We start from the raw sequence: 22,142 nt of genomic DNA on the forward strand, positions 1-22,142 counted from the left end.
ATTCCATAATCCAGTTAGTGTGTAGAATACCAGAAGAGAAAATTTAATGGAATCGTTTTATAACCCTGGCTGAATGAGATGCAGAAAGTTAACACATGGCATACATTGGATAGGCTAATTAGTCTAACCTCTTGCCATTTATATGTGTACATGAGTGTGATTATCATATAAGACAGACTTCTATATGAGTATCAATCTTAAAAATTTCTTCTTTTATAGTCAATTTGATTGGGAATCCAATATTTGTGGCTGTGTCTAATTCAGTATTCCATAGAGCTCCTCTTATCATCCTCTAATTTATGTCTACAATGAATAACTCTCCACTGTGATTGGCACAGCATAAACCAAGGCATCCAGACACAGGCACTAAAGCATATCCCATAAAAAGAGTTGATGATCACCAAACTTCATTATCTTCCTGGAAGCTAAAGCTAATGCAGCAAAGCCTATAAAATTTACAATCAAACTGGCTCTTTCTATGGAATGAACTAGAATCTCTCTCCAAAGATGAACTACAGAAAACTCCACCTCTCCTTATTTCTGCTTCCAAGTCACTGCCTTACGTCTCAAGTACGTGTGAAACTCCTCCTGTGTGCCGAGCCTGAGGCCTGGGCACAACTGGGTGACAATGAAGTCTAGTTAGGAAAGACAAGTTGTAGCATCTGAGACAATTGGTGACAGAACAATACATGATAAAGTGACTGCACTGTACTAGTTAGCACTGTATTACATTTTCACATTCATTTTGCATTATTCTTATAATTTGGGATTCAAAATGAATTTTGATATGGATAATTTGAAATGATCTTAAATCTTTCTAAAGAATTAATTGGACATGGGTACCAGAACCAGAGCTCTCCTCCAAAAACTAAATGCAGTGTACCCTCGACTGAACTTCCATCACTTTCTCATAAGTGGCATGAACCCTTCGAGAACAGGCAAGTTGACTTCCACCCTGGACTTGTCACTGAGCATTTATTTAATCAGGTCCCACCACTCTAAACTGTCCAATGGCTCCATGTAAAAGAAGGAAGATTCCAGCACTACCATTGGGATGATTTGTTTAAGCAATGATGCTGCCACTTCTTTGGAGGGGAAAGCTGATGTTTACCTGAATTGAGCAAAGTGTTCTTTCTTCTTCCTTTTTTTTTTTTTTTTTTTTAATGTAGAAGCTGTAGAAAAAAAAAAAAAAGCATGTACAGCTGAGTTCCAGGATTTTCCCTACCGTCATTGCAGGTTCCTAATTAGATATGACAAAATCAGGTTTGTTGTGTGTAAAAGATAAAAAGGCACATAGACGCTGGGCATGGTGCCTCATGCCTATGATTCCAGCATTTTGGGAGACCAAGGGAGGTAATCACTTGAGCCCAGGAATTCAAGACCTGCCTGGGCAGCAGAGGGAGATCCTGTTTCTGGAAAGAAAAAAAAAAATCGGAAACAATTAGCCAGGCATGGTGGCGCACATCTGTAGTCCCAGCTACTCAGGAGGCTGAGGCAGGAGAATCACTTGAGCCCCGTAGGTCTGCCTGGAAAAAGAAAAGACCGTTTTGAATGTATTTCTGAGGTTTTTCTTCCCAGATATGACTTTTAGAAACAATATTATCCTCTTTTCACTATTGTACCATGTTTTTCATTACTACTTCTACTACTTTTCCACTAATCAAAAGAGAGATTTATATTGCTCATCAGCAGTTCACATATTTTATTTACTTTTTTGTTTATGCTCATACCACTATGATACAAACTACAGTTGAAATATTGCAGGCCCCATAGTTCTATTACATTAATCTTGGTTTTATAGCAGAATATATTATTAAATATTTGCGTGAGATGCAAAAGCCATCAATAGCCATATTCTACAGCGGATAATCTACAACTGAATAAGTTCAAATGTAATCATTTTTTGCACAGGTGAGATACTCCAATAGAATCTGATGGTTAATTTCTCAGTCTTATTTATGTAAAGGTATTTTATAAATGAAATGTATAACAGTGAACAAGTACTAAAAAGTTTTTAATTGCACACCATTTTAGAAGTTTAGTTTAGAAGTTTATAAAGTTGATCAGGTAACTTTTTCGGTAATGTGGATTTTTCACTTCTGGATTTCTCATACATAGAACTCAGAAAATAAATCTGTGATCATAACACTTTCTCATTAATACAATGTAATCAGTAGCATCAAAATAGTGACTGTTTGGAGAGTATTTGCACTAGCATATGGGTAATAAATTCCACCCCTTCATGTGGTAATAGCCTCTTTTTCTGGAGGGGAGAGGGAGTGAAATCATTGGTTTCTATTCAATTGTGTTGAAAAGAGCACTAGACTTGCAATCAGTAGGTTTGACTCCAAAGCACAGTTGATACTTATTTGTGTTATCGTGGACAGCCACTTGTAGCAAATACTGTAAGCTCCTCCTCCCAATCCCCTTTACCAGGTTAGTGTCCCACTCTTCAGTTGCTCAGAGTGTTGGCTCCAACGGAACAGAGCTCTTCACTTCTCTAGACATGGAAGCTCATGGAGGGTCAGAGAGGAACTGCCCAGGAAATTCAGCAGCTAGTGGCTGAGCTGACATGGCACACAAAGGCTAGTTCCCTTGCCTCCAGGTGGGACCAGCTGTGTGGTGCTGCATGCTCCAGAGCTCCCCGAAGGATCAAGCTCAATCTGACCTCCAGCCAAGACCATATTCCTTCATCTCTTTTTCCCCTTGCACCATCCTACTTTCCTCATTCCCTTTCTGCTGAAAGCACTCGTCTGACATATCATTGAACAAGAATCCCTGCCTCAGGCTCTGACTCTAGGGAACCTGACCCAGGATACCTTAACCTAATGTCTAGGCCTCAGTTTCTTTATCTGTAAAATAAGAGTAATCACTGATCCGTGGGATTATTGTGAGAATTAAGCAATGCATCATTAGGTGAAAGTGCTTTTGTAACCTGGAAAGATTTAAACAAATGTTAGCCCATCTTCAATGTTATTACTAAAACCAATGCTAATAAAGTGATTCTTGTAATTCTCTGAGAGTTAGTGTTTCCACTCCCTCAAAGTGTGCTATAAATGCCCTTTTTGGATGCATCTAAGGTGACAACCCTTTTCTCTGCACCTTCACATGACTTGAATGAAGATTTTCCGAGTTTCTTCCAAATTCTGCTTATGTTAAAATTTTAAGTATTGTTTTTCCATACAAGTAGATAGATATTTCAGCAATATTCAGCTTTCTTATCTACCCTCCTCACTATCAATGAGATATTGTTCTCTTAAAATAATAAAGAAAAAGTGACAACGACTCATCTGTAAATCTGAAACATTCCCCTCAATTAAATTAGAACCATTTAGAGCTATTTTGCTTCATATCCTATGAGGTATTTATTTACTTATTTATGGGATATTATTCATTTTTTATTTAGAGCATCTAATTGCTTCCCGGACTAGTCAAACCTAGTCAAGAAAGCTATTATGGCATTCCCTAAACTGGATCTTGCTACCTTTTAGATATTATGCATTTTTCCTAAGCAGGCAAAATAAATTAGAATGAGTAAAAGCTCACATTCTTTTTTTTTTTCTTTTTCTTTTTTTATTATACGTTAAGTTCTAGGGTACATGTGCATAACATGCAGGTTTGTTACATATGTATACTTGTGCCATGTTGGTGTGCTGCACCCATCAACTCGTCAGCACACATCAATTCATCATTTATATCAGGTATAACTCCCAATGCAATCCCTCCCACCTCCCCCCTCCCCATGATAGGCCCCGGTGTGTGATGTTCCCCTTCCCGAGTCCAAGTGATCTCATTGTTCAGTTCCCACCTATGAGTGAGAACATGCGGTGTTTGATTTTCTCTTCTTGTGATAGTTTGCTAAGAATGATGGTTTCCAGCTGCATCCATGTCCCTACAAAGGACGCAAACTCATCCTTTTTTATGGCTGCATAGTATTCCATGTGTATATGTGCCACATTTTCTTAATCCAGTCTGCCACAGTTGGACATTTGGGTTGATTCCAAGTCTTTGGTATTGTGAATAGTGCCGCAATAAACATACGTGTGCATGTGTCTTTATAGCAGCATGATTTATAATCCTTTGGGTATATACCCAGTAGTGGGATGGCTGGGTCATATGGTACATCTAGTTCTAGATCCTTGAGGAATTGCCATACTGTTTTCCATAATGGTTGAACTAGTTTACAATCCCACCAACAGTGTAAAAGTGTTCCTATTTCTCCACATCCTCTCCAACACCTGTTGTTTCCTGACTTTTGAATGATTGCCATTCTAGCTGGTGTGAGATGGTATCTCATTGTGGTTTTGATTTGCATCTCTCTGATGGCCAGTGATGATGAGCATTTTTTCATGTGTCCATTGGCTGTATGAATGTCTTCTTTTGAGAAATGTCTGTTCATATCCTTTGCCCACTTTTTGATGGGGTTGTTTGTTTGTTTTTTTTTTTTTTTTTGTATATTTGTTTGAGTTCTTTGTAGATTCTGGATATTAGCCCTTTGTCAGATGAGTAGATTGCAAAAATTTTCTCCCATTCTGTAGGTTGCCTGTTCACTCTGATGGTAGTTTCTTTTGCTGTGCAGAAACTCTTTAGTTTAATTAGATCCCATTTGTCAATTTTGGCTTTTGCTGCCATTGCTTTTGGTGTTTTAGACATGAAGTCCTTGCCCATGTCTATGTCCTGAATAGTATTACCTAGGTTTTCTTCTAGGGTTTTTATGGCATTAGGTCTAACATTTAAGTCTCTAATCCATCTTGAATTAATCTTCATATAAGGAGTAAGGAAAGGATCCAGTTTCAGCTTTCTACTGATGGCTAGCCAATTTTCCCAGCACCATTTATTAAATAGGGAATCCTTTCCCCATTTCTTGTTTCTCTCAGGTTTGTCAAAGATCAGATGGCTGTAGATGTGTGGTATTATTTCTGAGGACTCTGTTCTGTTCCATTGGTCTATATTTCTGTTTTGGTACCAGTACCATGCTGTTTTGGTTACTGTAGCCTTGTAGTATAGTTTGAAGTCAGGTAGTGTGACGACTCCAGCTTTGTCCTTTTGACTTAGGATTGTCTTGGCAATGTGGGCTCTTTTTTGGTTCCATATGAACTTTAAAGCAATTTTTTCCAATTCTGTGAAGAAAGTCATTGGTAGCTTGATGGGGATGGCATTGAATCTATAAATAACCTTGGGCAGTATGGTCATTTTCACGATATTGATTCTTCCTATCCATGAGCATGGTATGTTCTTCCATTTGTTTGTGTCCTCTTTGATTTCACTGAGCAGTGGTTTGTAGTTCTCCTTGAAGAGGTCCTTTACATCCCTTGTAAGTTGGATTCCTAGGTATTTTATTCTCTTTGGAGCAATTGTGAATGGAAGTTCATTCATGATTTGGCTCTCTGTTTGTCTGTTACTGGTGTATAAGAATGCTTGTGATTTTTGCACATGAATTTTGTATCCTGAGACTTTGCTGAAGTTGCTTATCAGCTTAAGGAGATTTTGGGCTGAGACAATGGGGTTTTCTAAATATACAATCATGTCATCTGCAAACAGGGACAATTTGACTTCTTCTTTTCCTAACTGAATACCCTTGATTTCTTTCTCTTGCCTGATTGCCCTAGCCAGAACTTCCAACACTATGTTGAATAGGAGTGGTGAGAGAGGGCATCCCTGTCTTGTGCCAGTTTTCAAAGGGAATACTTCCAGTTTTTGCCCATTCAGTATGATATTAGCTGTGGGTTTGTCATAAATAGCTCTTATTATTTTGAGGCACGTTCCATCAATACCGAATTTATTGAGTGTTTTTAGCATGAAGGGCTGTTGAATTTTGTCAAAAGCCTTTTCTGCATCTATTGAGATAATCATGTGGTTCTTGTCTTTGGTTCTGTTTATATGCTGGATTACGTTTATTGATTTGCGAATGTTGAACCAGCCTTGCATCCCAGGGATGAAGCCCACTTGATCATGGTGGATAAGCTTTTTGATGTGCTGCTGAATCCGGTTTGCCAGTATTTTATTGAGGATTTTTGCATAGATGTTCATCAGGGATATTGGTCTAAAATTCTCTTTTTTTGTTGTGTCTCTGCCAGGCTTTGGTATCAGGATGATGTTGGCCTCATAAAATGAGTTAGGGAGGATTCCCTCTTTTTCTATTGATTGGAATAGTTTGAGAAGGAATGGTGCACTCCTCCTTGTACCTCTGGTAGAATTCAGCTGTGAATCCATCTGGTCCTGGACTTTTTTTGGTTGGTAGGCTATTAATAATTGCCTCAATTTCAGAGCCTGCTATTGGTCTATTCAGGGATTCAACTTCTTCCTGGTTTAGTCTTGGAAGAGTGTAAGTGTCCAGGAAATTATCCATTTCTTCTAGATTTTCTAGTTGATTTGCGTAGAGGTGTTTATAATATTCTCTGATGGTAGTTTGTATTTCTGTGGGGTTGGTGGTGATATCCCCTTTATCATTTTTTATTGCATCTATTTGATTCCTCTCTCTTTTCTTCTTTATTAGTCTTGCTAGTGGTCTGTCAATTTTGTTGATCTTTTCAAAAAACCAACTCCTGGATTCATTGATTTTTTGGAAGGTTTTTTGTGTCCCTATCTCCTTCAGTTCTGCTCTGATCTTAGTTATTTCTTGCCTTCTGCTAAAAGCTCACATTCTTACGTACACACTGGGCATATACATCTGAGATAATACACAAGTGTCAGTTACATATTTTTTAAGTGTTAGGAAAAGACAATTTAAAATTCAGCTTTTGATGTTCATTTTTATCCTGGGGACTGTCATGTTCCATAATGCTAACACTGGGCCATACTTTTTCAGATTTTTCAAAATGCCTAGAAGAATAAAAACTCATTCATTCACTTAACAAATGTTTACCAAGTATCTGCTAAGTGCAGAACACTGTGCCAAGAATCTGGGGATACAGTGGTGAGGGTGAACATATAGGATACCTGCCTTCTTCAGGTGCAGTGTAGATAATGAGACTGACTTTAATCAAAGAATGAGCAAACGTAGCTAACTTGTGCTAGGTGCTATAAGAATAGTGAAAGTTGAGCAACTCCAAGTTATCAGAGAAATCTTCCCAAAAAAGCGATCATTAAACTGACATTGGAGAAAAAGTGGGAGGAAGTAGAGGGAGAAAGAGCATTCCAAGCAGAAATATTAGCATGTGCAAAGGCACTGTGGCAGGAGGGACATAGTCAAATATTACAGGTCAGGTTAGAAGGCCAAAGATAGTAAGACAAGCCTTTAAACTAAGAGCAATAATCCAGACCAGCTATGAACAGAATTGAAAAGGGAAGGTCACCCAGCTAAGATCCATCTCAGTCCAGTGAAAATGCATTTTGTGTCTTCTACATCAAGGGACTGTGCCCACGATAGTTCTAGGAGGCCTTCCCAGTGGGGACCCCAGCAACACCTCTCAGCACTATTGCACTCTGTCCTCCACACACCTGCCTCTGAAAAATCATCCTTCCTTAGCCCTGAATGGCTGGCTCTCACACAAAGGCTACTAAAAGCAGTGAGATCCTATCATACAGTTATATTTATTAAGTCTGAATCCATCCTCCACTGTAGCTTCCTAGGTTATATGCCTGACATGGTTATGCTTTAAACCCTCTAGCAGTTTATCCTTGCTTGTAGAATAAAATTTGGTTTTGCATGCAGAGACCTTCAAGACTGCACTCTCTCCACCCCCATCTCACGTTTTTTCCTGTATCATTACATCCAAGAAACTCCAGACAGCTTTTGATTTCAAGTTTTCAGCAAAGTTGGTGCATACCATAATGTTTCAGGCTTCTGGCCTTTCTTCTGTTTCAATGCTCAGCTCTAATAACCCCTCCTCAAGGAAGCTTTTTCTCACTTCCCATTGCCCCCACCCAAACAAATTATCTGTCCTCTGCTGACCCAATATCATCTCTCCATATTCTTTGTTATATTTTCCATATTATTAAGCTTATTCAATTATGTGTCAATCAGTAGCCCCCACTGAACTATGAGTTCCACAAAGGCAAATACACGATCTGTTTTTTTTTTTTTCTATATCTCCAAGGACTAGTAGAGCTTCTGGTAAACAAAAAAGATAATTAGACTAACTGAGCTGGTGGCGGGTGAGTTTGCCTTCCAGACCCTTTAAATCAACTGTCCAGGAATCTAGACCAGCTCTGTAAAATGGAAATACAGTTATCCCTCAGTATCTTTGGGGACTGGTTCCAGGGCCTCCCATGGATACCACAGTTGGTGGATGTTGAAGTCCTTTATATAATACGGTATAGTATTTGCGTATAACCTATGCACATCCTCCCATATACTTTAAATCATCTCTAGATTTCTGATAATACCTAATACAATGTAAATGCTCTGAAAATAGTTGTTACAGTGAATCGTTTAGAGAATAACAAGAAAAAAGTCTGTGCATATTCAGTACAAATGCAATTTTCTGAACAGTTTTAATCTATAGGTGGTTGAATGAACAGATACAGAACTCATGAATAGAAAGGGCTGACTATATAATATAATGCAAGCCACATTTTAAATTTACTAGTAGCCATATTTTAAAAGTAAAAATAAACAGGTGAAATTAACAATAACATATTTTATATAATGCCATATAGCCAACATATCATTTCAACATATAATCAATATGAAATTAATATATACATTTTTATACTAAATATCATAAATTTAGTGCATATTTTACACTTACTGCAGATGTCCATTTGAACTGGTCACCTCTGAAATTCTCAAGAGCCACATGTGGCTAGTGGCTGCCATATTGGACAGTGCAAATCTAAGATAGTTAGCATCCAGGTAAGGTCAGCAACAACAAAAAAAGATAAAACCTGAGACTAAATTGAACAGACTCAAGAGGGACCTCATTGAAAAGACCTTGAAGAAGTCAAATGATAATTTAGACTCTTATGTAATCTGATTTGGTTTTCTATGTTGATGGAATGAAATGTCTCTACTTGTTTCTACAAAATATCTGGAGATAGTTTAAGTATTGTATCATTATTACCTGATAAAATAAGTCAAATCAGTGCTTCCTTTGTTTTTTATGAATCACTGTTCTTGGTCCTAAAACCCCAGATTCATTTAAGGTAGTTGGATGCAGTAGGTTAAAGAACATTGTGAGATGATATTTTAAATTTTGGAAAATACTGTATTACAGAAGAAAAAAGCCAACAACTGGAATACTGTTGCCTAGCAACATTTCTCCTCTTGCCCCAGAATCAGCATTTTAGCTTTTCTTGATTGGTCAATTTGTTAATATCACAGAGTGAGTGAGATTCAACAAAGTATCCTGACCCCTTCCCCCACCACAGAAACATATGGAAATGCAGAAGTAAAGTATATGGGTAGAAAGACTGTAATCCTCCTTAATATGACTATTCAACCTTTGCACCTAGTTCAGGGACTGGCAGTTATTTCTTGAGAAATATAATCTTATTTCATTCATTCTTTTACTCACTTGTTCAATGAATGTTTATTGAGCATTTATTATTATATGCCAGACCTTGTGCTAGGCCCCGCAGCCATACAATCACTGTCTTTCAGGTACATGAGCCTCTTGAGGGAGTCAGACTTGAACAGTATGCACAGTGAAAGGTATGAGAGCTGTTAGAAGCAGGATGGAGCCTGGACCAGAGGTTTATTAAGGAAAAGTCATTGAGGTGAGTACTGAAAGGGAAGTAAGAGTTGACTAGTTGAATGGAAAGGGGCCAAGCATTCCAGGTAGAGGAATGAGCATATGGAAGACACAGATTTGAGACTGTGTATGGTTATGTTGGCTTCCAAAAGCTAGCCCTTCTGGGAGTGAGAAGAAGCCCATGAAGAGTGCAGGGTAGAACTTAAGGACTAAAATGGCAGTTAGTAAGGCTGGAGAAGTAGGCTGGAGGTCAAGTTCACAAAGAGCTCAAAACGATAAAATCCCAGGTGCCTACGAGATGGTTGTTTGCAATGGGTTAAAAAGAGTGGCAGAGTACCTGCCTGGAGATGGAGGTGGGTAGATGAAGTGGAAGCAATGGAGCAAGGTGGCAGACAAGAGGGGGAAGAAGAATGAAGAGTCAGAAAAAAAATAGAGAACTTCGTTAAACACAATAGATCAAAACTGCATTTGAACCAATGATCACGATGCAATAACCTTGGAAAAGCGATCCATTCATTACAAGCCTAGTATTTTCAGGCTCTGTGCATAAAATGTCTTATTTCATTCTCCCCACAACATATTTTGCAATAGAGAAACTGAAGCGCTGAGCAGGTTTGTAACTTTCCCGCGATTATTTCTTAGCAAGTGGGTGCACGGGAATATAAAATGTGATCTGTCAAGCTGCAATGTCTACACTCTTTCCACTAGGCCAACAAAAAAGGGAACCTTACTTAGCTGATGCTTAATGTTAGACCTAATACCATAAAAACCCTAGAAGAAAATCTAGGTAGTACCATTCAGGACATAGGCATGGGCAAGGACTTCATGTCTAAAACACCAAAAGCAACGGCAGCAAAAGCAAAAATTGACACATGGGATCTAATTAAACTAAAGAGCTTTTGCACAGCTAAACAAACTACCATCAGAGTGAACAGGCAACCTACAGAATGGGAAAAAATTTTTGCAACCTACTCATCTGACAAAGGGCTAATATCCAGAATCTACAAAGAACTCAAACAAATATACAAGAAAAAAACAAACAACCCCATCAAAAAGTGGGGAAAGGATATGAACAGACATTTCTCAAAAGAAGACATCCATACAGCCAACAGACACATGAAAAAATGCTCGTCATCACTCGCCATCAGAGAAATGCAAATCAAAACTACAATGAGATACCATCTCACACCAGTTAGAATGGCAATCATTAAGAAGTCAGGAAACAACAGGTGTTGGAGAGGATGTGGAGAAATAGGAACACTTTTACACTGTTGGTGGGATTGTAAACTAGTTCAACCATTATGGAAAACAGTATGGCGTTTCCTCAAGGATCTAGAACTAGATGTACCATATGACCCAGCCATCCCACTACTGGGTATATACCCAATGGATTATAAATTACTCTACTACAAAGACACATGCACACGTATGTTTATTGTGGCACTATTCACAATAGCAAAGACTTGGAATCAACCCAAATGTCCATCTGTGACAGACTGGATTAAGAAAATGTGGCACATATACACCATGGAATACTATGCAGCCATAAAAAAGGATGAGTTTGCATCCTTTGTAGGGACATGGATGCAGCTGGAAACCATCATTCTTAGCAAACTATCACAAGAAGAGAAAACCAAACACCGCATGTTCTCACTCATAGGTGGGAACTGAACAATGAGATCACTTGGACTCGGGAAGGGGAACATCACACACTGGGGCCTATCATGGGGAGGGGGGAGGAGGGAGGGATTGCATGGGGGAGTTATACATGATATAAACGTCATGCACATGTACCCTAGAACTTAAAGTATAATAAAAAAAAAAAAAAAAAGAGTAACTTTAGAGTTAAAATGGAGTTAGTCTCTGACATTAAAAGTTATATTAGAAAAGTTGTTAAACCTTATCTGCTTGGCCTTAAATGTTACAACTGAGCATTTTCTAGTTTCATCACCTTTCTACATGCACAGGTAGTCATAAGATGATGTATTTCAGTACTTTGAACTAGCAGACAGAATGGTAACACATAAAATCCACATTTATTACATTCTAGTTCAGAAAGATAACATTTTTAAAGTATAGTATTTTAAAATCATTAAAAAGTTTAACTAAATTAAATTGCTTTGATCCAATAATATTTTATGAGATTTATATAATTTTAAGATATGTCTTTAAAGGAAACCATAATCAAGTCCATTAACGGCACTATTTTAACTTTTTTAAAAAACAAGTGTGGTTTTACAAGAAAAAAAAAAATATATATATATATATATATATATGCTTAGATCAAGGAGTAACTTTGACTCTCTACTATAATGTGCAACTTAGCCATTTTCTGCTGAAATTTGTTAAGTAATTTTTTCATACCTGCATTATTTTGTGTTCAGGCACTAAGCAGTTTTCCTGCTTTGCAGAGCTAAACTGGCAGCACAAATTTACTTTTCTCCACAGCTTGACACTGTAGTCATGACCTCTCATACAATGAAGAATATCAAGAAAAGATCTGGAAATGAGGCGGGCAATACATGAAGTTTCAAGATAGTTGTCACTATAAATCTCTAATAGAACCTGCCAGCATTGCCAGTGCCCTTGCAAAGTGACTATAGAATGGGACCACCCGAAAGTACAGCTTTCACTGTTGCCTTCTCTCTTCCTCAGTATGTGTTGTCTTATACAATAAGAGTTGTTCCTCTTCCTGGTAACTTTCTCTGAATAAATGTAGTTCTCCAAGGGTAATAATGATCTCTGTTTGCTGTGCCATTTATCTCATGTAAATTAGTCTTGGCTTCAAGAATGGAGCTTCTAATTTTGTTTGCCCCCATCACAAACATAGGATTACACAAATACTAAGATGATTACTCCTGCAAAATGTCCTCATAGGTTGACCCTACAGACCTTCAGTTTTCACAATTAATGACTCCAATTTTTAAAGCATGAGTCTCAGAGAGAGGAGGACCTCTCAGTGTGAATCTGGGACACAAATGTTTGGTCTCCCCAAGCCCCTATGAGGAAGAAGAAGGATGAAGTGGTCTGCTGTGGTTATTGGCATCTCACAGATGGGGAAACATAAGGAGTTTACTTGAGATTCCTCACGTATAGCAAGCAAAATGGGGAAGTGTAATGTGGAATATTATCAAGCAGCAATATCCTATAAGTTATCAATACATTGATGCCTTTTTCAAATAACACCATTATTGAAATATAATTCACATCCCATACAATCCACCCATTTAAAAGTACAAGTCAATGGTTTTCAATGTATACAGAGGCCTGCATTCATCACCACAATCAATTTTAGAACATTTTCTTTACTCCGAGAAAGGAACTCTGTATCCCTTAGCCATCACCTCCTCATCCCACCTCTCCACTTTCCCAACCCGAGGCAAGCCACTAATCTACTTTTTGTCTCTCTAGATTTGCCTGTTCTAGGCATTTCATATATATTCACAGTACAGTATATGGTCCTCTTGGATTGGCTTCTTTCACGTCACATAATGATTTAAAGATTCGTCCATGTTGAAGGATGGATCAGCACTTCATTTCATTTTTTTTTTTTTGAGGTGGAGTTTCACTCTTGTTGCCCAGGCTAGAGTGCAATGGCATGATCTCAGCTCACCGCAACCTCTGCCTCCCGGGTTCAAGCAATTCTCCTGCCTCAGCCTCCAGAGTAACTGGGATTACAGGCATGTGCCACTATGCCCAGCTAATTTTGTGTTTTTAGTAGAGACGGGGTTTCTCCATGTTCGTCAGGCTGATCTCGAACTCCCAACCTCAGGTGATCCACCTGCCTTGGCCTCCCAAAGTGCTTGGATTACAGGCGTGAGCCACCGCACCCAGTCTTCGTTTCTTTTTATTGCAAACAATATGCCATTGCATAGATATAGGATATTTTATTTATTTATTCATTAGTTGATGGGCATTTAGGTTGTTTCCATCTTTTGGCTATTAAGGATGCTGAGGTCAACATTTATGTAAAAGTTTTTGTCTGGACATATGTTTTCATTTTCCTTCGGTATACGAGGTAGGATTGCTAGGTCATATGGTACCTTCTGTTTCACCTTTTGAGGAACCATCAGACTTTTTCCCAATGAGGCTCCATCATTTTACATTCCCACCAGTAAGTAGTGTATGAAGAGTCTCAATTTCTCCACATTCCCATCACCACTTATTATCTTTTTGTTTGTCATCCTAGTAGATATGAAATGGTATCTTATTGTGGTTTTGATTTGCATTTCCCTGATGGCTAATGATGTTGGGCGTCTTTGCATGTGCTTACTAGCCATTTGCATTAAAGTCTATTAAAAAAAAAAAGTTTCTCTGCTGACTTTTAAAAGTAACACTGTTGAATACCAGGTAATGGGCAGAGTCCTTCAAATAAACCATTGACTTTTTGGCCTTTCCTGTTTGTGCTCACATCTATAAAGCTGCAGCTCCATTTGTCTGGAGAACCAGCATCTCATAGCAAGCAGACCCTTTACTGCTATATGAGGAAATGCACTGAAAAGAAGTCATTTCTACTCCTAGCATAAGGAAATCAAGAGGCAAAATGCATTCCGCCATCCTTTTTTCAATCTGTATTTACATGGTCACAAGAACAGATGAGTATCCCTTCCGATATTTCTCAAATGCATGATTCATCTTCTTAAAGGATGAACCAAAAAGACTTTTGAAGGAAAAGTTTCTGATTTACATGGAAAATATTTACAAGTTGTTTTTATGTGTGTGTATACTGTATTATAAACCACTTCAAATCAAGAGCTGTGTCATTTCTTTAATACCACTAAAGTTCTTTACAAAATATAGAGCATACTGTAGCTACACACAAATTAGTACATTAGTAAGTGAATTATCTGGCTTAGAAGAATCCACACCTTAAGCCTCAGTAAGCTAGGAGGACACCAGAAGTTTCTTTTCTATGTACATTAATTTATATGTTCTCAAGATAGTAAGATCCATAATGAAAGTGATTTTTCTTGCTTTTCAGCTTAAGTGTCTTGTCTGAACAAAGTCCATTTATAAACGTTGAGCTCCTACACATTTGCTAATGTCCCCAGTGGAAAGAAATCAAAATGGTCAAATTCACAAATTGTGATTTCTCTGTGTATTTCCAACCTCAAAACCATTATGTCATTTATTAAAATGCAATTTTGGTAAAAATAAGAATTTGATCATATCGACACAATTTAAAAGCCAAGGAATGCTTTCTAGTTCCTCTTACTTGACAGCCTTTCAGAGGTAATTACAGCACCGTTTCCCAAGGCTGGTCTTGAGAGATAAAAGCTCACCAAAGAAGCCTGATGGTTCAAGGGTGGGCAGCAGCACCTGCTGTAAAGTACAGGCAGAAGCAAATTCCTGAGACTCAGCTGTTGAGTAGCAAGGGTTCCTTTGTGCAGCAGAATGTGCGAGGAGGCCCGAGCTGGTTTTGGCATTGACCCTTCCCGGTGGGCCACTCACCCAGCCTGCCTGCAGCCGGCCTGGACTAAATGTTCCCTGCCAAAAGGAAATTCTCAATCTGCCTGCCTGACCAGAAAAACAAAGCAAATGAAAGACTAATTCAAAAAAGTTCACTGATCTTATTAAAATTAATGATGTGCTTAAAGTTTACTTACTGTTAATTATGGTGGCCTCCTAATGTCCCATGAATCCTCTGTAAAATAGGGATAGTTTAGGTCTCCTGTGGCCTAAGACTGTCCTTATCAGAGTTGTTACCAAGGCCAGGTGCGGAGGCGCATACCTGTAATCTCAACACTCTTGGAGGCCAAGGTAGGCAGATCACTTGAAGTCAGGAGTTCAAAAGCAGCCTAGCCAATATGGTAAAACTCCATCTGTACTAAAAATACAAAAATTAGCTAGGCATGGTGGTGCACGTCTGTAGTCCCAGCTACTCTGGAGGATGAGACACGAGAATTGCGCCACTGCACTCCAGCCTAATCAACAGAGCAAGACTCTCTCTCCAAAAATCAAACAAAAAGAGTTGTTACCAACTTAAAAAATGTTTGGTTGCATCTTCATTTCATTGAGAAACACTAGCAATTTGAAACTCAAAGAAACTTGTAAAAATGGCCACCATTTTTAATTTTTGCAAGTCTAGAGACAAGGCAAATTTAATCTTTTTAGTTAGTTAAACAAATAATTAGTTTTCAGTATAAAAACAGATGTAAAGAGAAGTAAAAGTCGTGAACGCACTAGTATTTTTGCCAGCTGTGGCTATTAGTTAAAAGTGGCCACTAACTGTATAGTCCATTCCTTTCTACAATTCTTTTTGTTTTTGTTTTTGTTTTTGTTTTTGTTTTTTGAGATGGAGTCTCGCTCTGTCGCCCAGGCTGGAGTACAGTGGCCGGATCTCAGCTCACTGCAAGCTCCGCCTCCCGGGTTTACGCCATTCTCCTGCCTCAGCCTCCCGAGTAGCTGGGACTACAGGCGCCCGCCACCTCGCCCAGCTAGTTTTTTGTATTTTTTAGTAGAGACGGGGTTTCACCGTGTTAGCCAGGATGGTCTCGATCTCCTGACCTCGTGATCCGCCCTTCTCGGCCTCCCAAAGTGCTGGGATTACAGGCTTGAGCCACCGCACCCGGCCATCTACAATTCTTTTTTACACAAAACCTAAGACCTATAAAATTTTTAGTAGTTACTAAACATGAAGTTTTTTAAGATATTTATATCAAAGAGATTTTATGATGTCTAAGATCATTTTTATTGAGAATCTTTTCCTTTTCTAAATCTAGGTCATTGGATTTAACACTAAAATTATAAAGAACAGGAGTTTCAGTTTCCCCCTCTATGAAAAGGGGGATTCAATAATAGCTGGTACTCAGTAAATGAAGCTGTTGTTTTTACTGTTACTATCATTACTCAGGTCTCCACTCTTGTTCATGTTCTAGTTTGTGGGCCGGTATTGTATTTCTGTGGGACTTTCATTTTTACTTCTCCATCCCAAGGCTGTCTAGGTGGAAATGCTAATGAGCCCTTATTATATGCTAGGAGTGGTTCTGACAGCTTTACAGGTAGCTGTGGTATCTTCATAAAGACTCACAAAGGTCAGCATACACTCTTTATCTATGAGAAAACTGAAGTTTGGAGACATTAAGCCACCCAACCAAAGTTACAAAGACAGTTAAATTTAAAACCTGTGATACAAATTCAGACTTTTCTGACTTCAAAGCCCATGTTTTTTGCCCTATTGCAAGTATTCTTTTTAATTACAATATAATGTTAAGAAGTACAGTTTTATTCTCTCAAAAAACCATACAATAACTCAAAATAAGCCAATTCAGTGCTGCCTAGTAGGGAAGATCTGATTTAATTAATAAATTCTAATGGTTTAGAAGCAGCATGTCATTTGTTTCTATGTAAACAGCACTCCTACAGGGCTTGTCAGTGCTGAAAACAATTTGTCCTTTAAGTATTTTAAACATTCCCTCTGCAATCTGGTTTGCACTATTAATTTTACACTATTAAGAAAGCATTTACCAAGCAAAAATAAGCCAACACAGCTTGAGCCTATCAAAATGATAATAAATGTTGAATTCATGGGATTTGTATTAGGTTTTTGGATATTTTAGTGGATTTCAGAATTCACACCAGATTATTATGCAAAAACCCATGTCAACTAAAAAATCCTTTAAAGGAAAAGAAAAAAAACAGGCATATATTTGTATCAGCATCCCTATCAGCAGTGCTGTTGGACCTGTCTTCCCACCTGGGCCCTCACCATAGTGTCGCTATTAGTGGTCAATGATCTAAGAGTTGGTGTCTGTACACACACAGGACATTCCTTTACAGACCTCCGGCCTCTGAGACAGTAACAGAGTCCACATGGCAGCCCACCAACTTGTGAAAGTGTGACGAGGTGTATAAAAAGGGCATAGCCACTGCTGGGCATGGTGGCTCATGCCTATAATTCTAGCAGCTTAGGAGGCCAAGGCAGGCAGATAGCTTGAGCCAAAGAGTTCGAGACCAGCCTGGGCAACATGGTGAAACCTCGTCTCTACAAAAATAATTAGTCAGGTGTGGTGGCATGTGCCTATGGTCCCAGCTACTTGAGAGGCGGAGGTGGAAGGATCACTTGAGTCCAGGAGGCAGAGGTTGCAGTGAACCAAGATGGCATCACTGCACTCCAGCCTGAGTGACAGAGTGAGACACTGTCTCCAAAGAAAAAGAGGGGAGGTGGGGGAATAGTTGCTGTTTGCACACTTACCCAGGTGGCAGAGGAGGGAAAAACCACTGATTTCTCAAACCAAACTCCAAACTGCCTCATAATCGCCTCAGTTGTCTCAATTGATTCCCTAATCCTGATTCAAACCAATTGTACTTCCTGGATAGAATGACCGTGTGGTGGTCAAAGCAATGGATCAGAGCTTAAAGGACACAAAAGTCATTAAATGAGTAATAAACATCAGGTTGAAGAGTCTAGTGCCCCCGCTGTCAACCCAGAAGACAATGGTGGCCCTTTCATGTTCCTTATCAAGGAAAATATGCACTAAATGGATCTATGAAAATGCAAAATGGTTTCATTCTAAAGTCTATCTTTTATGTCTTTATGGTGGGTCATTTATTCTGAAGCTATTCTCTTTTATCCTGGTTCTTTAAAACAAAACAAAAACCAAAGCAAAAAACGTGTGAGTTTCCTTAGTAGATACCCTTCTGCCTGTGGTAGAGGAGGTATAAATAATTTATTGCATTTCCATTAAGGTCAACCTACAGTGTACATGTGTCAGAGGAGTATGAGCTCTGAGCTAATGATTAAGGATCAACATAGGTGAGGTTTCTGATGCATTCCATGAATACCGATGTGTGCTGACATGTAATTTGCCAATAGAGATATGGAAAGTAGCAGAAAGACAAAGGTGACTGCAATAGGATTCTACAGAGAGCATGTTATATAGAGTCATTCCCAGCACTTTCTCCTCTTTCCTTGCACGGCTTGATTAGCCATCTGATGTTTCTTCAAGAGCATTTGTGAAGGAATAGGAATTGCTACCGGCCAGGCTCTAATAGAGCCCTGGTTAATTAAATCTCTCAGAAGAGATTCTGTTTGGTTTTTTTTTTTTTTTTTTTTTTTGAGACGGAGTCTTGCTCTGTCGCCCAGGCTGGAGTGCAGTGGCCGGATCTCAGCTCACTGCAAGCTCCGCCTCCCGGGTTTACGCCGTTCTCCTGCCTCAGCCTCCCGAGTAGCTGGGACTACAGGCGCCCGCCGCCTCGCCCGGCTAGTTTTTGTATTTTTAGTAGAGACGGGGTTTCACCGTGTTCGCCAGGATGGTCTCGATCTCCTGACCTCGTGATCCGCCCGTCTCAGCCTCCCAAAGTGCTGGGATTACAGGCTTGAGCCACCGCGCCCGGCCTTCTGTTTGGTTTAATGAAGTGGGTGTGAGAAGGAATCAGAACCAGCATTAGATGCTTATGTGTTTGTCCTGCTGACACCTCAAATTCAAAATCTCTAACAGGATTCATCTTCTCCCCCAACCTCCTGCTGGGCCTCATTCACCTCCCACATGTCTCACCTGTGTCTCTCTCCTCTGCCTACGGCCACTCTCCTGGCAAAGGCCTTCAGTCTCTTCCCAGAATTATTGCAACAGGCTCCTGGCTGACCTCTGAGGATTATTCTGGGCCTCTCTTTCCCTTTACTTCATCCTGCTGTTAGCTGAGTTGTAGCCATAAATTAAGAATCCTTTGTCTCTGCTCAGAAATGCCTGAGGGCCCCTTGCCACTCCTGTTTTCATTCCCCATCCCTTACAATTGTCCTTTGCTTGGCTCCCAAAGGCTTGGGATTCTATTCTCTCCACCAGGACCAGATACCCCTGCTAACTGTAGAAATACTCTGCTCCAGAGCATCTAGTTCCCAGGCCTGTGCCCCAGTTTCCTGTCTGCCCCATCTTACTGTGCTTTTCCATTCTCTCTCTCTGAAACAAGTTCCCTGGAACTCCAAAACCATATTTTGTTTGGCTGATTTCATGAGAAAATGTATTTTGAATACATATAGCATAGTATTTGACACTCACTAAATAATTAACAATGGTGATGATAATCACTATTAAATCACTTAGAATAGTCCCATAATGATTGCTTAATATTAGTCTTCAGCCCTCCTTCATTGCTTACATACAAGAGCCATTCATAGAACTCTGAAATTACAAAAGCTTTACTTCTTAAAAGCTTTTGACTTGTAGAATTGCCAACACACTAAACTCTTTCATGCCTTCTATATTCTTGTCTTCCCGCTCTTTAACTCACTGCCTCTTACTTATCCTTCTGGTCTCTTCTGAATGTCACCTCCTCAGCAAAACATTCCCTGACCATCCTAAGGAGACACCCTGACCCCCATGCGCTCTAACTTCACTTTGTCCCTCTCCTTTTGGTGCTCAGTGCTACTTGTAATCATCTATTTGTTTGCAGTAATTTGTTTGTGTGATACCATCTGTCTCTCACCCTATACTATCAGGTCCACAAAGGCAGTGGCCCTGACCATATCCTAGCTCCTGGCACACGACCTGCCCCATTGTGGTCACTCCATAAATATATGTTGAATTAATGACCCGTTTCGACCCTTTGCACACTGGCATTTCAGATATTGGAAATGAGGACCACAAAGAGTTATCAGTAATGGAAAAGGCCAATGAAAACATTTGAATATACTGAGCATTCTGACTTTGGAGAAAAACAGTTCTCATTGTGAAACTTGTGCTGTGTTACTCCCAGAATACACTCCCGTTGCTCTTCCCTGACAAACCATCCTTCCCAGTTCCACTCAATACTGAGAGCATTCTACTGGAAAACAGAAATATTATTTGCTTCAAACATCGGTGGTATCTGAATTCAGTAAAGTGTCCCATAGGGCAAGTCAATGGAGCAAGCTGGGAAAATGGGAAACCGTCCCTTAAGTATGTTTGCACAGATTTGTTTCTACCTCAACTTCAATTACTCAACTTAAGTTTCTACTGAACACCTTTGCCTAACAGGTACAAGATAGGCATACACAGGATCCCCAAATTATCAAGTTTTCTACTCCAAAAGTACTTGATTTTGAGAGTTAAGCTTAAAATTCTTACTATTGCTGTTGCTCTGTTTGAACACATTTCAGAACAATCCTTTTGGGAATACACATTTGTCAAGGTAACATTCTGGAACCTCTCAGGACCCACTTGCAGGAGCATTCAGAGAAGTGGGTGTGCTTCCTACGAGCAGCCCCACAACTGCTATGGGCACTCTCATTTTATTATTTTTTAAAAGAAAATCAAAATTCTCATCTCATTTATTTTAATGCTTTAGCACAGGAAGGTAGGTGTTTGTTTTTAAAGTTAGGGACTCCCAATTAAATTCATCACAGGCTTTGAAATTAATTCAGGTGGAAGGGTCAGCCTCTCCAGGGAGGCATCCCAGAATCCCCAGTATGTGCTTGTGGCCCTTTTCTGTGCTCTCACAGCATCCTACACATCTCAGTGTTGCACACTGTCCCCAAGGACTTGCCCCTTGAGGACAGGGACTGTGTCTTTCAGCTCCGAGTCCCAAGGAATTTCTAAATCCCAAACTATATCTTGCAGTCTGCCTGGCATATAGTAGGAGTTTAATAAATAATGATAAATTAATAATTAGCCAATGACTTAGAGATATGTGAGTCAATTGTCCATCCCTTTATAACCCTCTTAATTTTCCCCTATTTTAGACATAGCTACACAAGTAACACCTAACTCATGTGTCACCAAATACCATGTTGTGAAGCATATGGCTTGACATGAGAAATTGGGTAGCTCCAGATGTGAATATTTACTTATTTATAAAAAAATGTTATTACCTATATTGTACAGTAAGTACAGTGGGCCAGAGGCGGAGTGGTGGCTCATGCCTATAAGCCGTGATCTTTGGGAGCAGAGGTGGGTGGATTGCTTAAGCCCAGGAGTTCAAGGCCAGCCTGGACAACAAAGGGAGACCCTTTCTCTACCAAAAACAAAACAAAGCAAAACAGTGGGCCAGAGATTACCTTGTTGATAATAAACAATGATTCTTGTTTAAACTTAGTCAAATGAGTGTGTGATCTATAGACCTATGTAAAAAGTAGTCCACAGTGACACAGGCTATATTTGTCATGAATATAACTAGTGAGTTGAGACATTTTTTGCTCCTGCTTGTTAAGGTTTCGAGAAGGCATGCCCTACAAATCCACTCACATTTCAGGTTAGCTATTAGCACATACTAGACATGGTATGACCTGAACCATTTATCCAGTGACAGCAGCCCTATTTCAAAGTCTTTTTTGCTTTTATGTTAGATGAAGATGACATCACTACTATCATTTTCTAGACTAGGGCAGTGGAGCAATGGCCACTTGCTGTAGGTAGATTCCAACATTACTTGGCTGTTATCTTCTTTATGGGTTTTACCTCATAAGGATGACATGAGGATTCACAGGAAAAATTGTATCTAGTTCTTTGAAATGATTGATAAACATGACAGATATTCATTTCATTGGCCAATGAAATAATAATCTACAAGCCAGTGGAGGTTGATTTTGGTTTT

General features: G+C 39.3%; 1 protein-coding gene across 1 annotated transcript in view; it reads left to right on the plus strand.

The window, feature by feature from the left end:
* The first annotated feature begins 20,159 nt into the window (after positions 1 to 20,159).
* LOC117079635 (potassium voltage-gated channel subfamily B member 2-like) overlaps positions 20,160 to 22,142 on the plus strand; it is a 64,663-nt gene continuing 62,680 nt past the window's right edge. The window contains exons 1-3 of the mRNA XM_033203660.1: positions 20,160 to 20,228; positions 20,328 to 20,509; positions 20,588 to 20,741. Coding sequence (XP_033059551.1) covers positions 20,160 to 20,228; positions 20,328 to 20,509; positions 20,588 to 20,741 — 405 coding nt within the window. The remainder of the gene's footprint in view (positions 20,229 to 20,327; positions 20,510 to 20,587; positions 20,742 to 22,142) is intronic.

Source organism: Trachypithecus francoisi, unplaced genomic scaffold, assembly GCF_009764315.1.
Source record: "Trachypithecus francoisi isolate TF-2019V2 unplaced genomic scaffold, Tfra_2.0 Lachesis_group7, whole genome shotgun sequence".
Classification (NCBI taxonomy): domain Eukaryota; kingdom Metazoa; phylum Chordata; class Mammalia; order Primates; family Cercopithecidae; genus Trachypithecus; species Trachypithecus francoisi.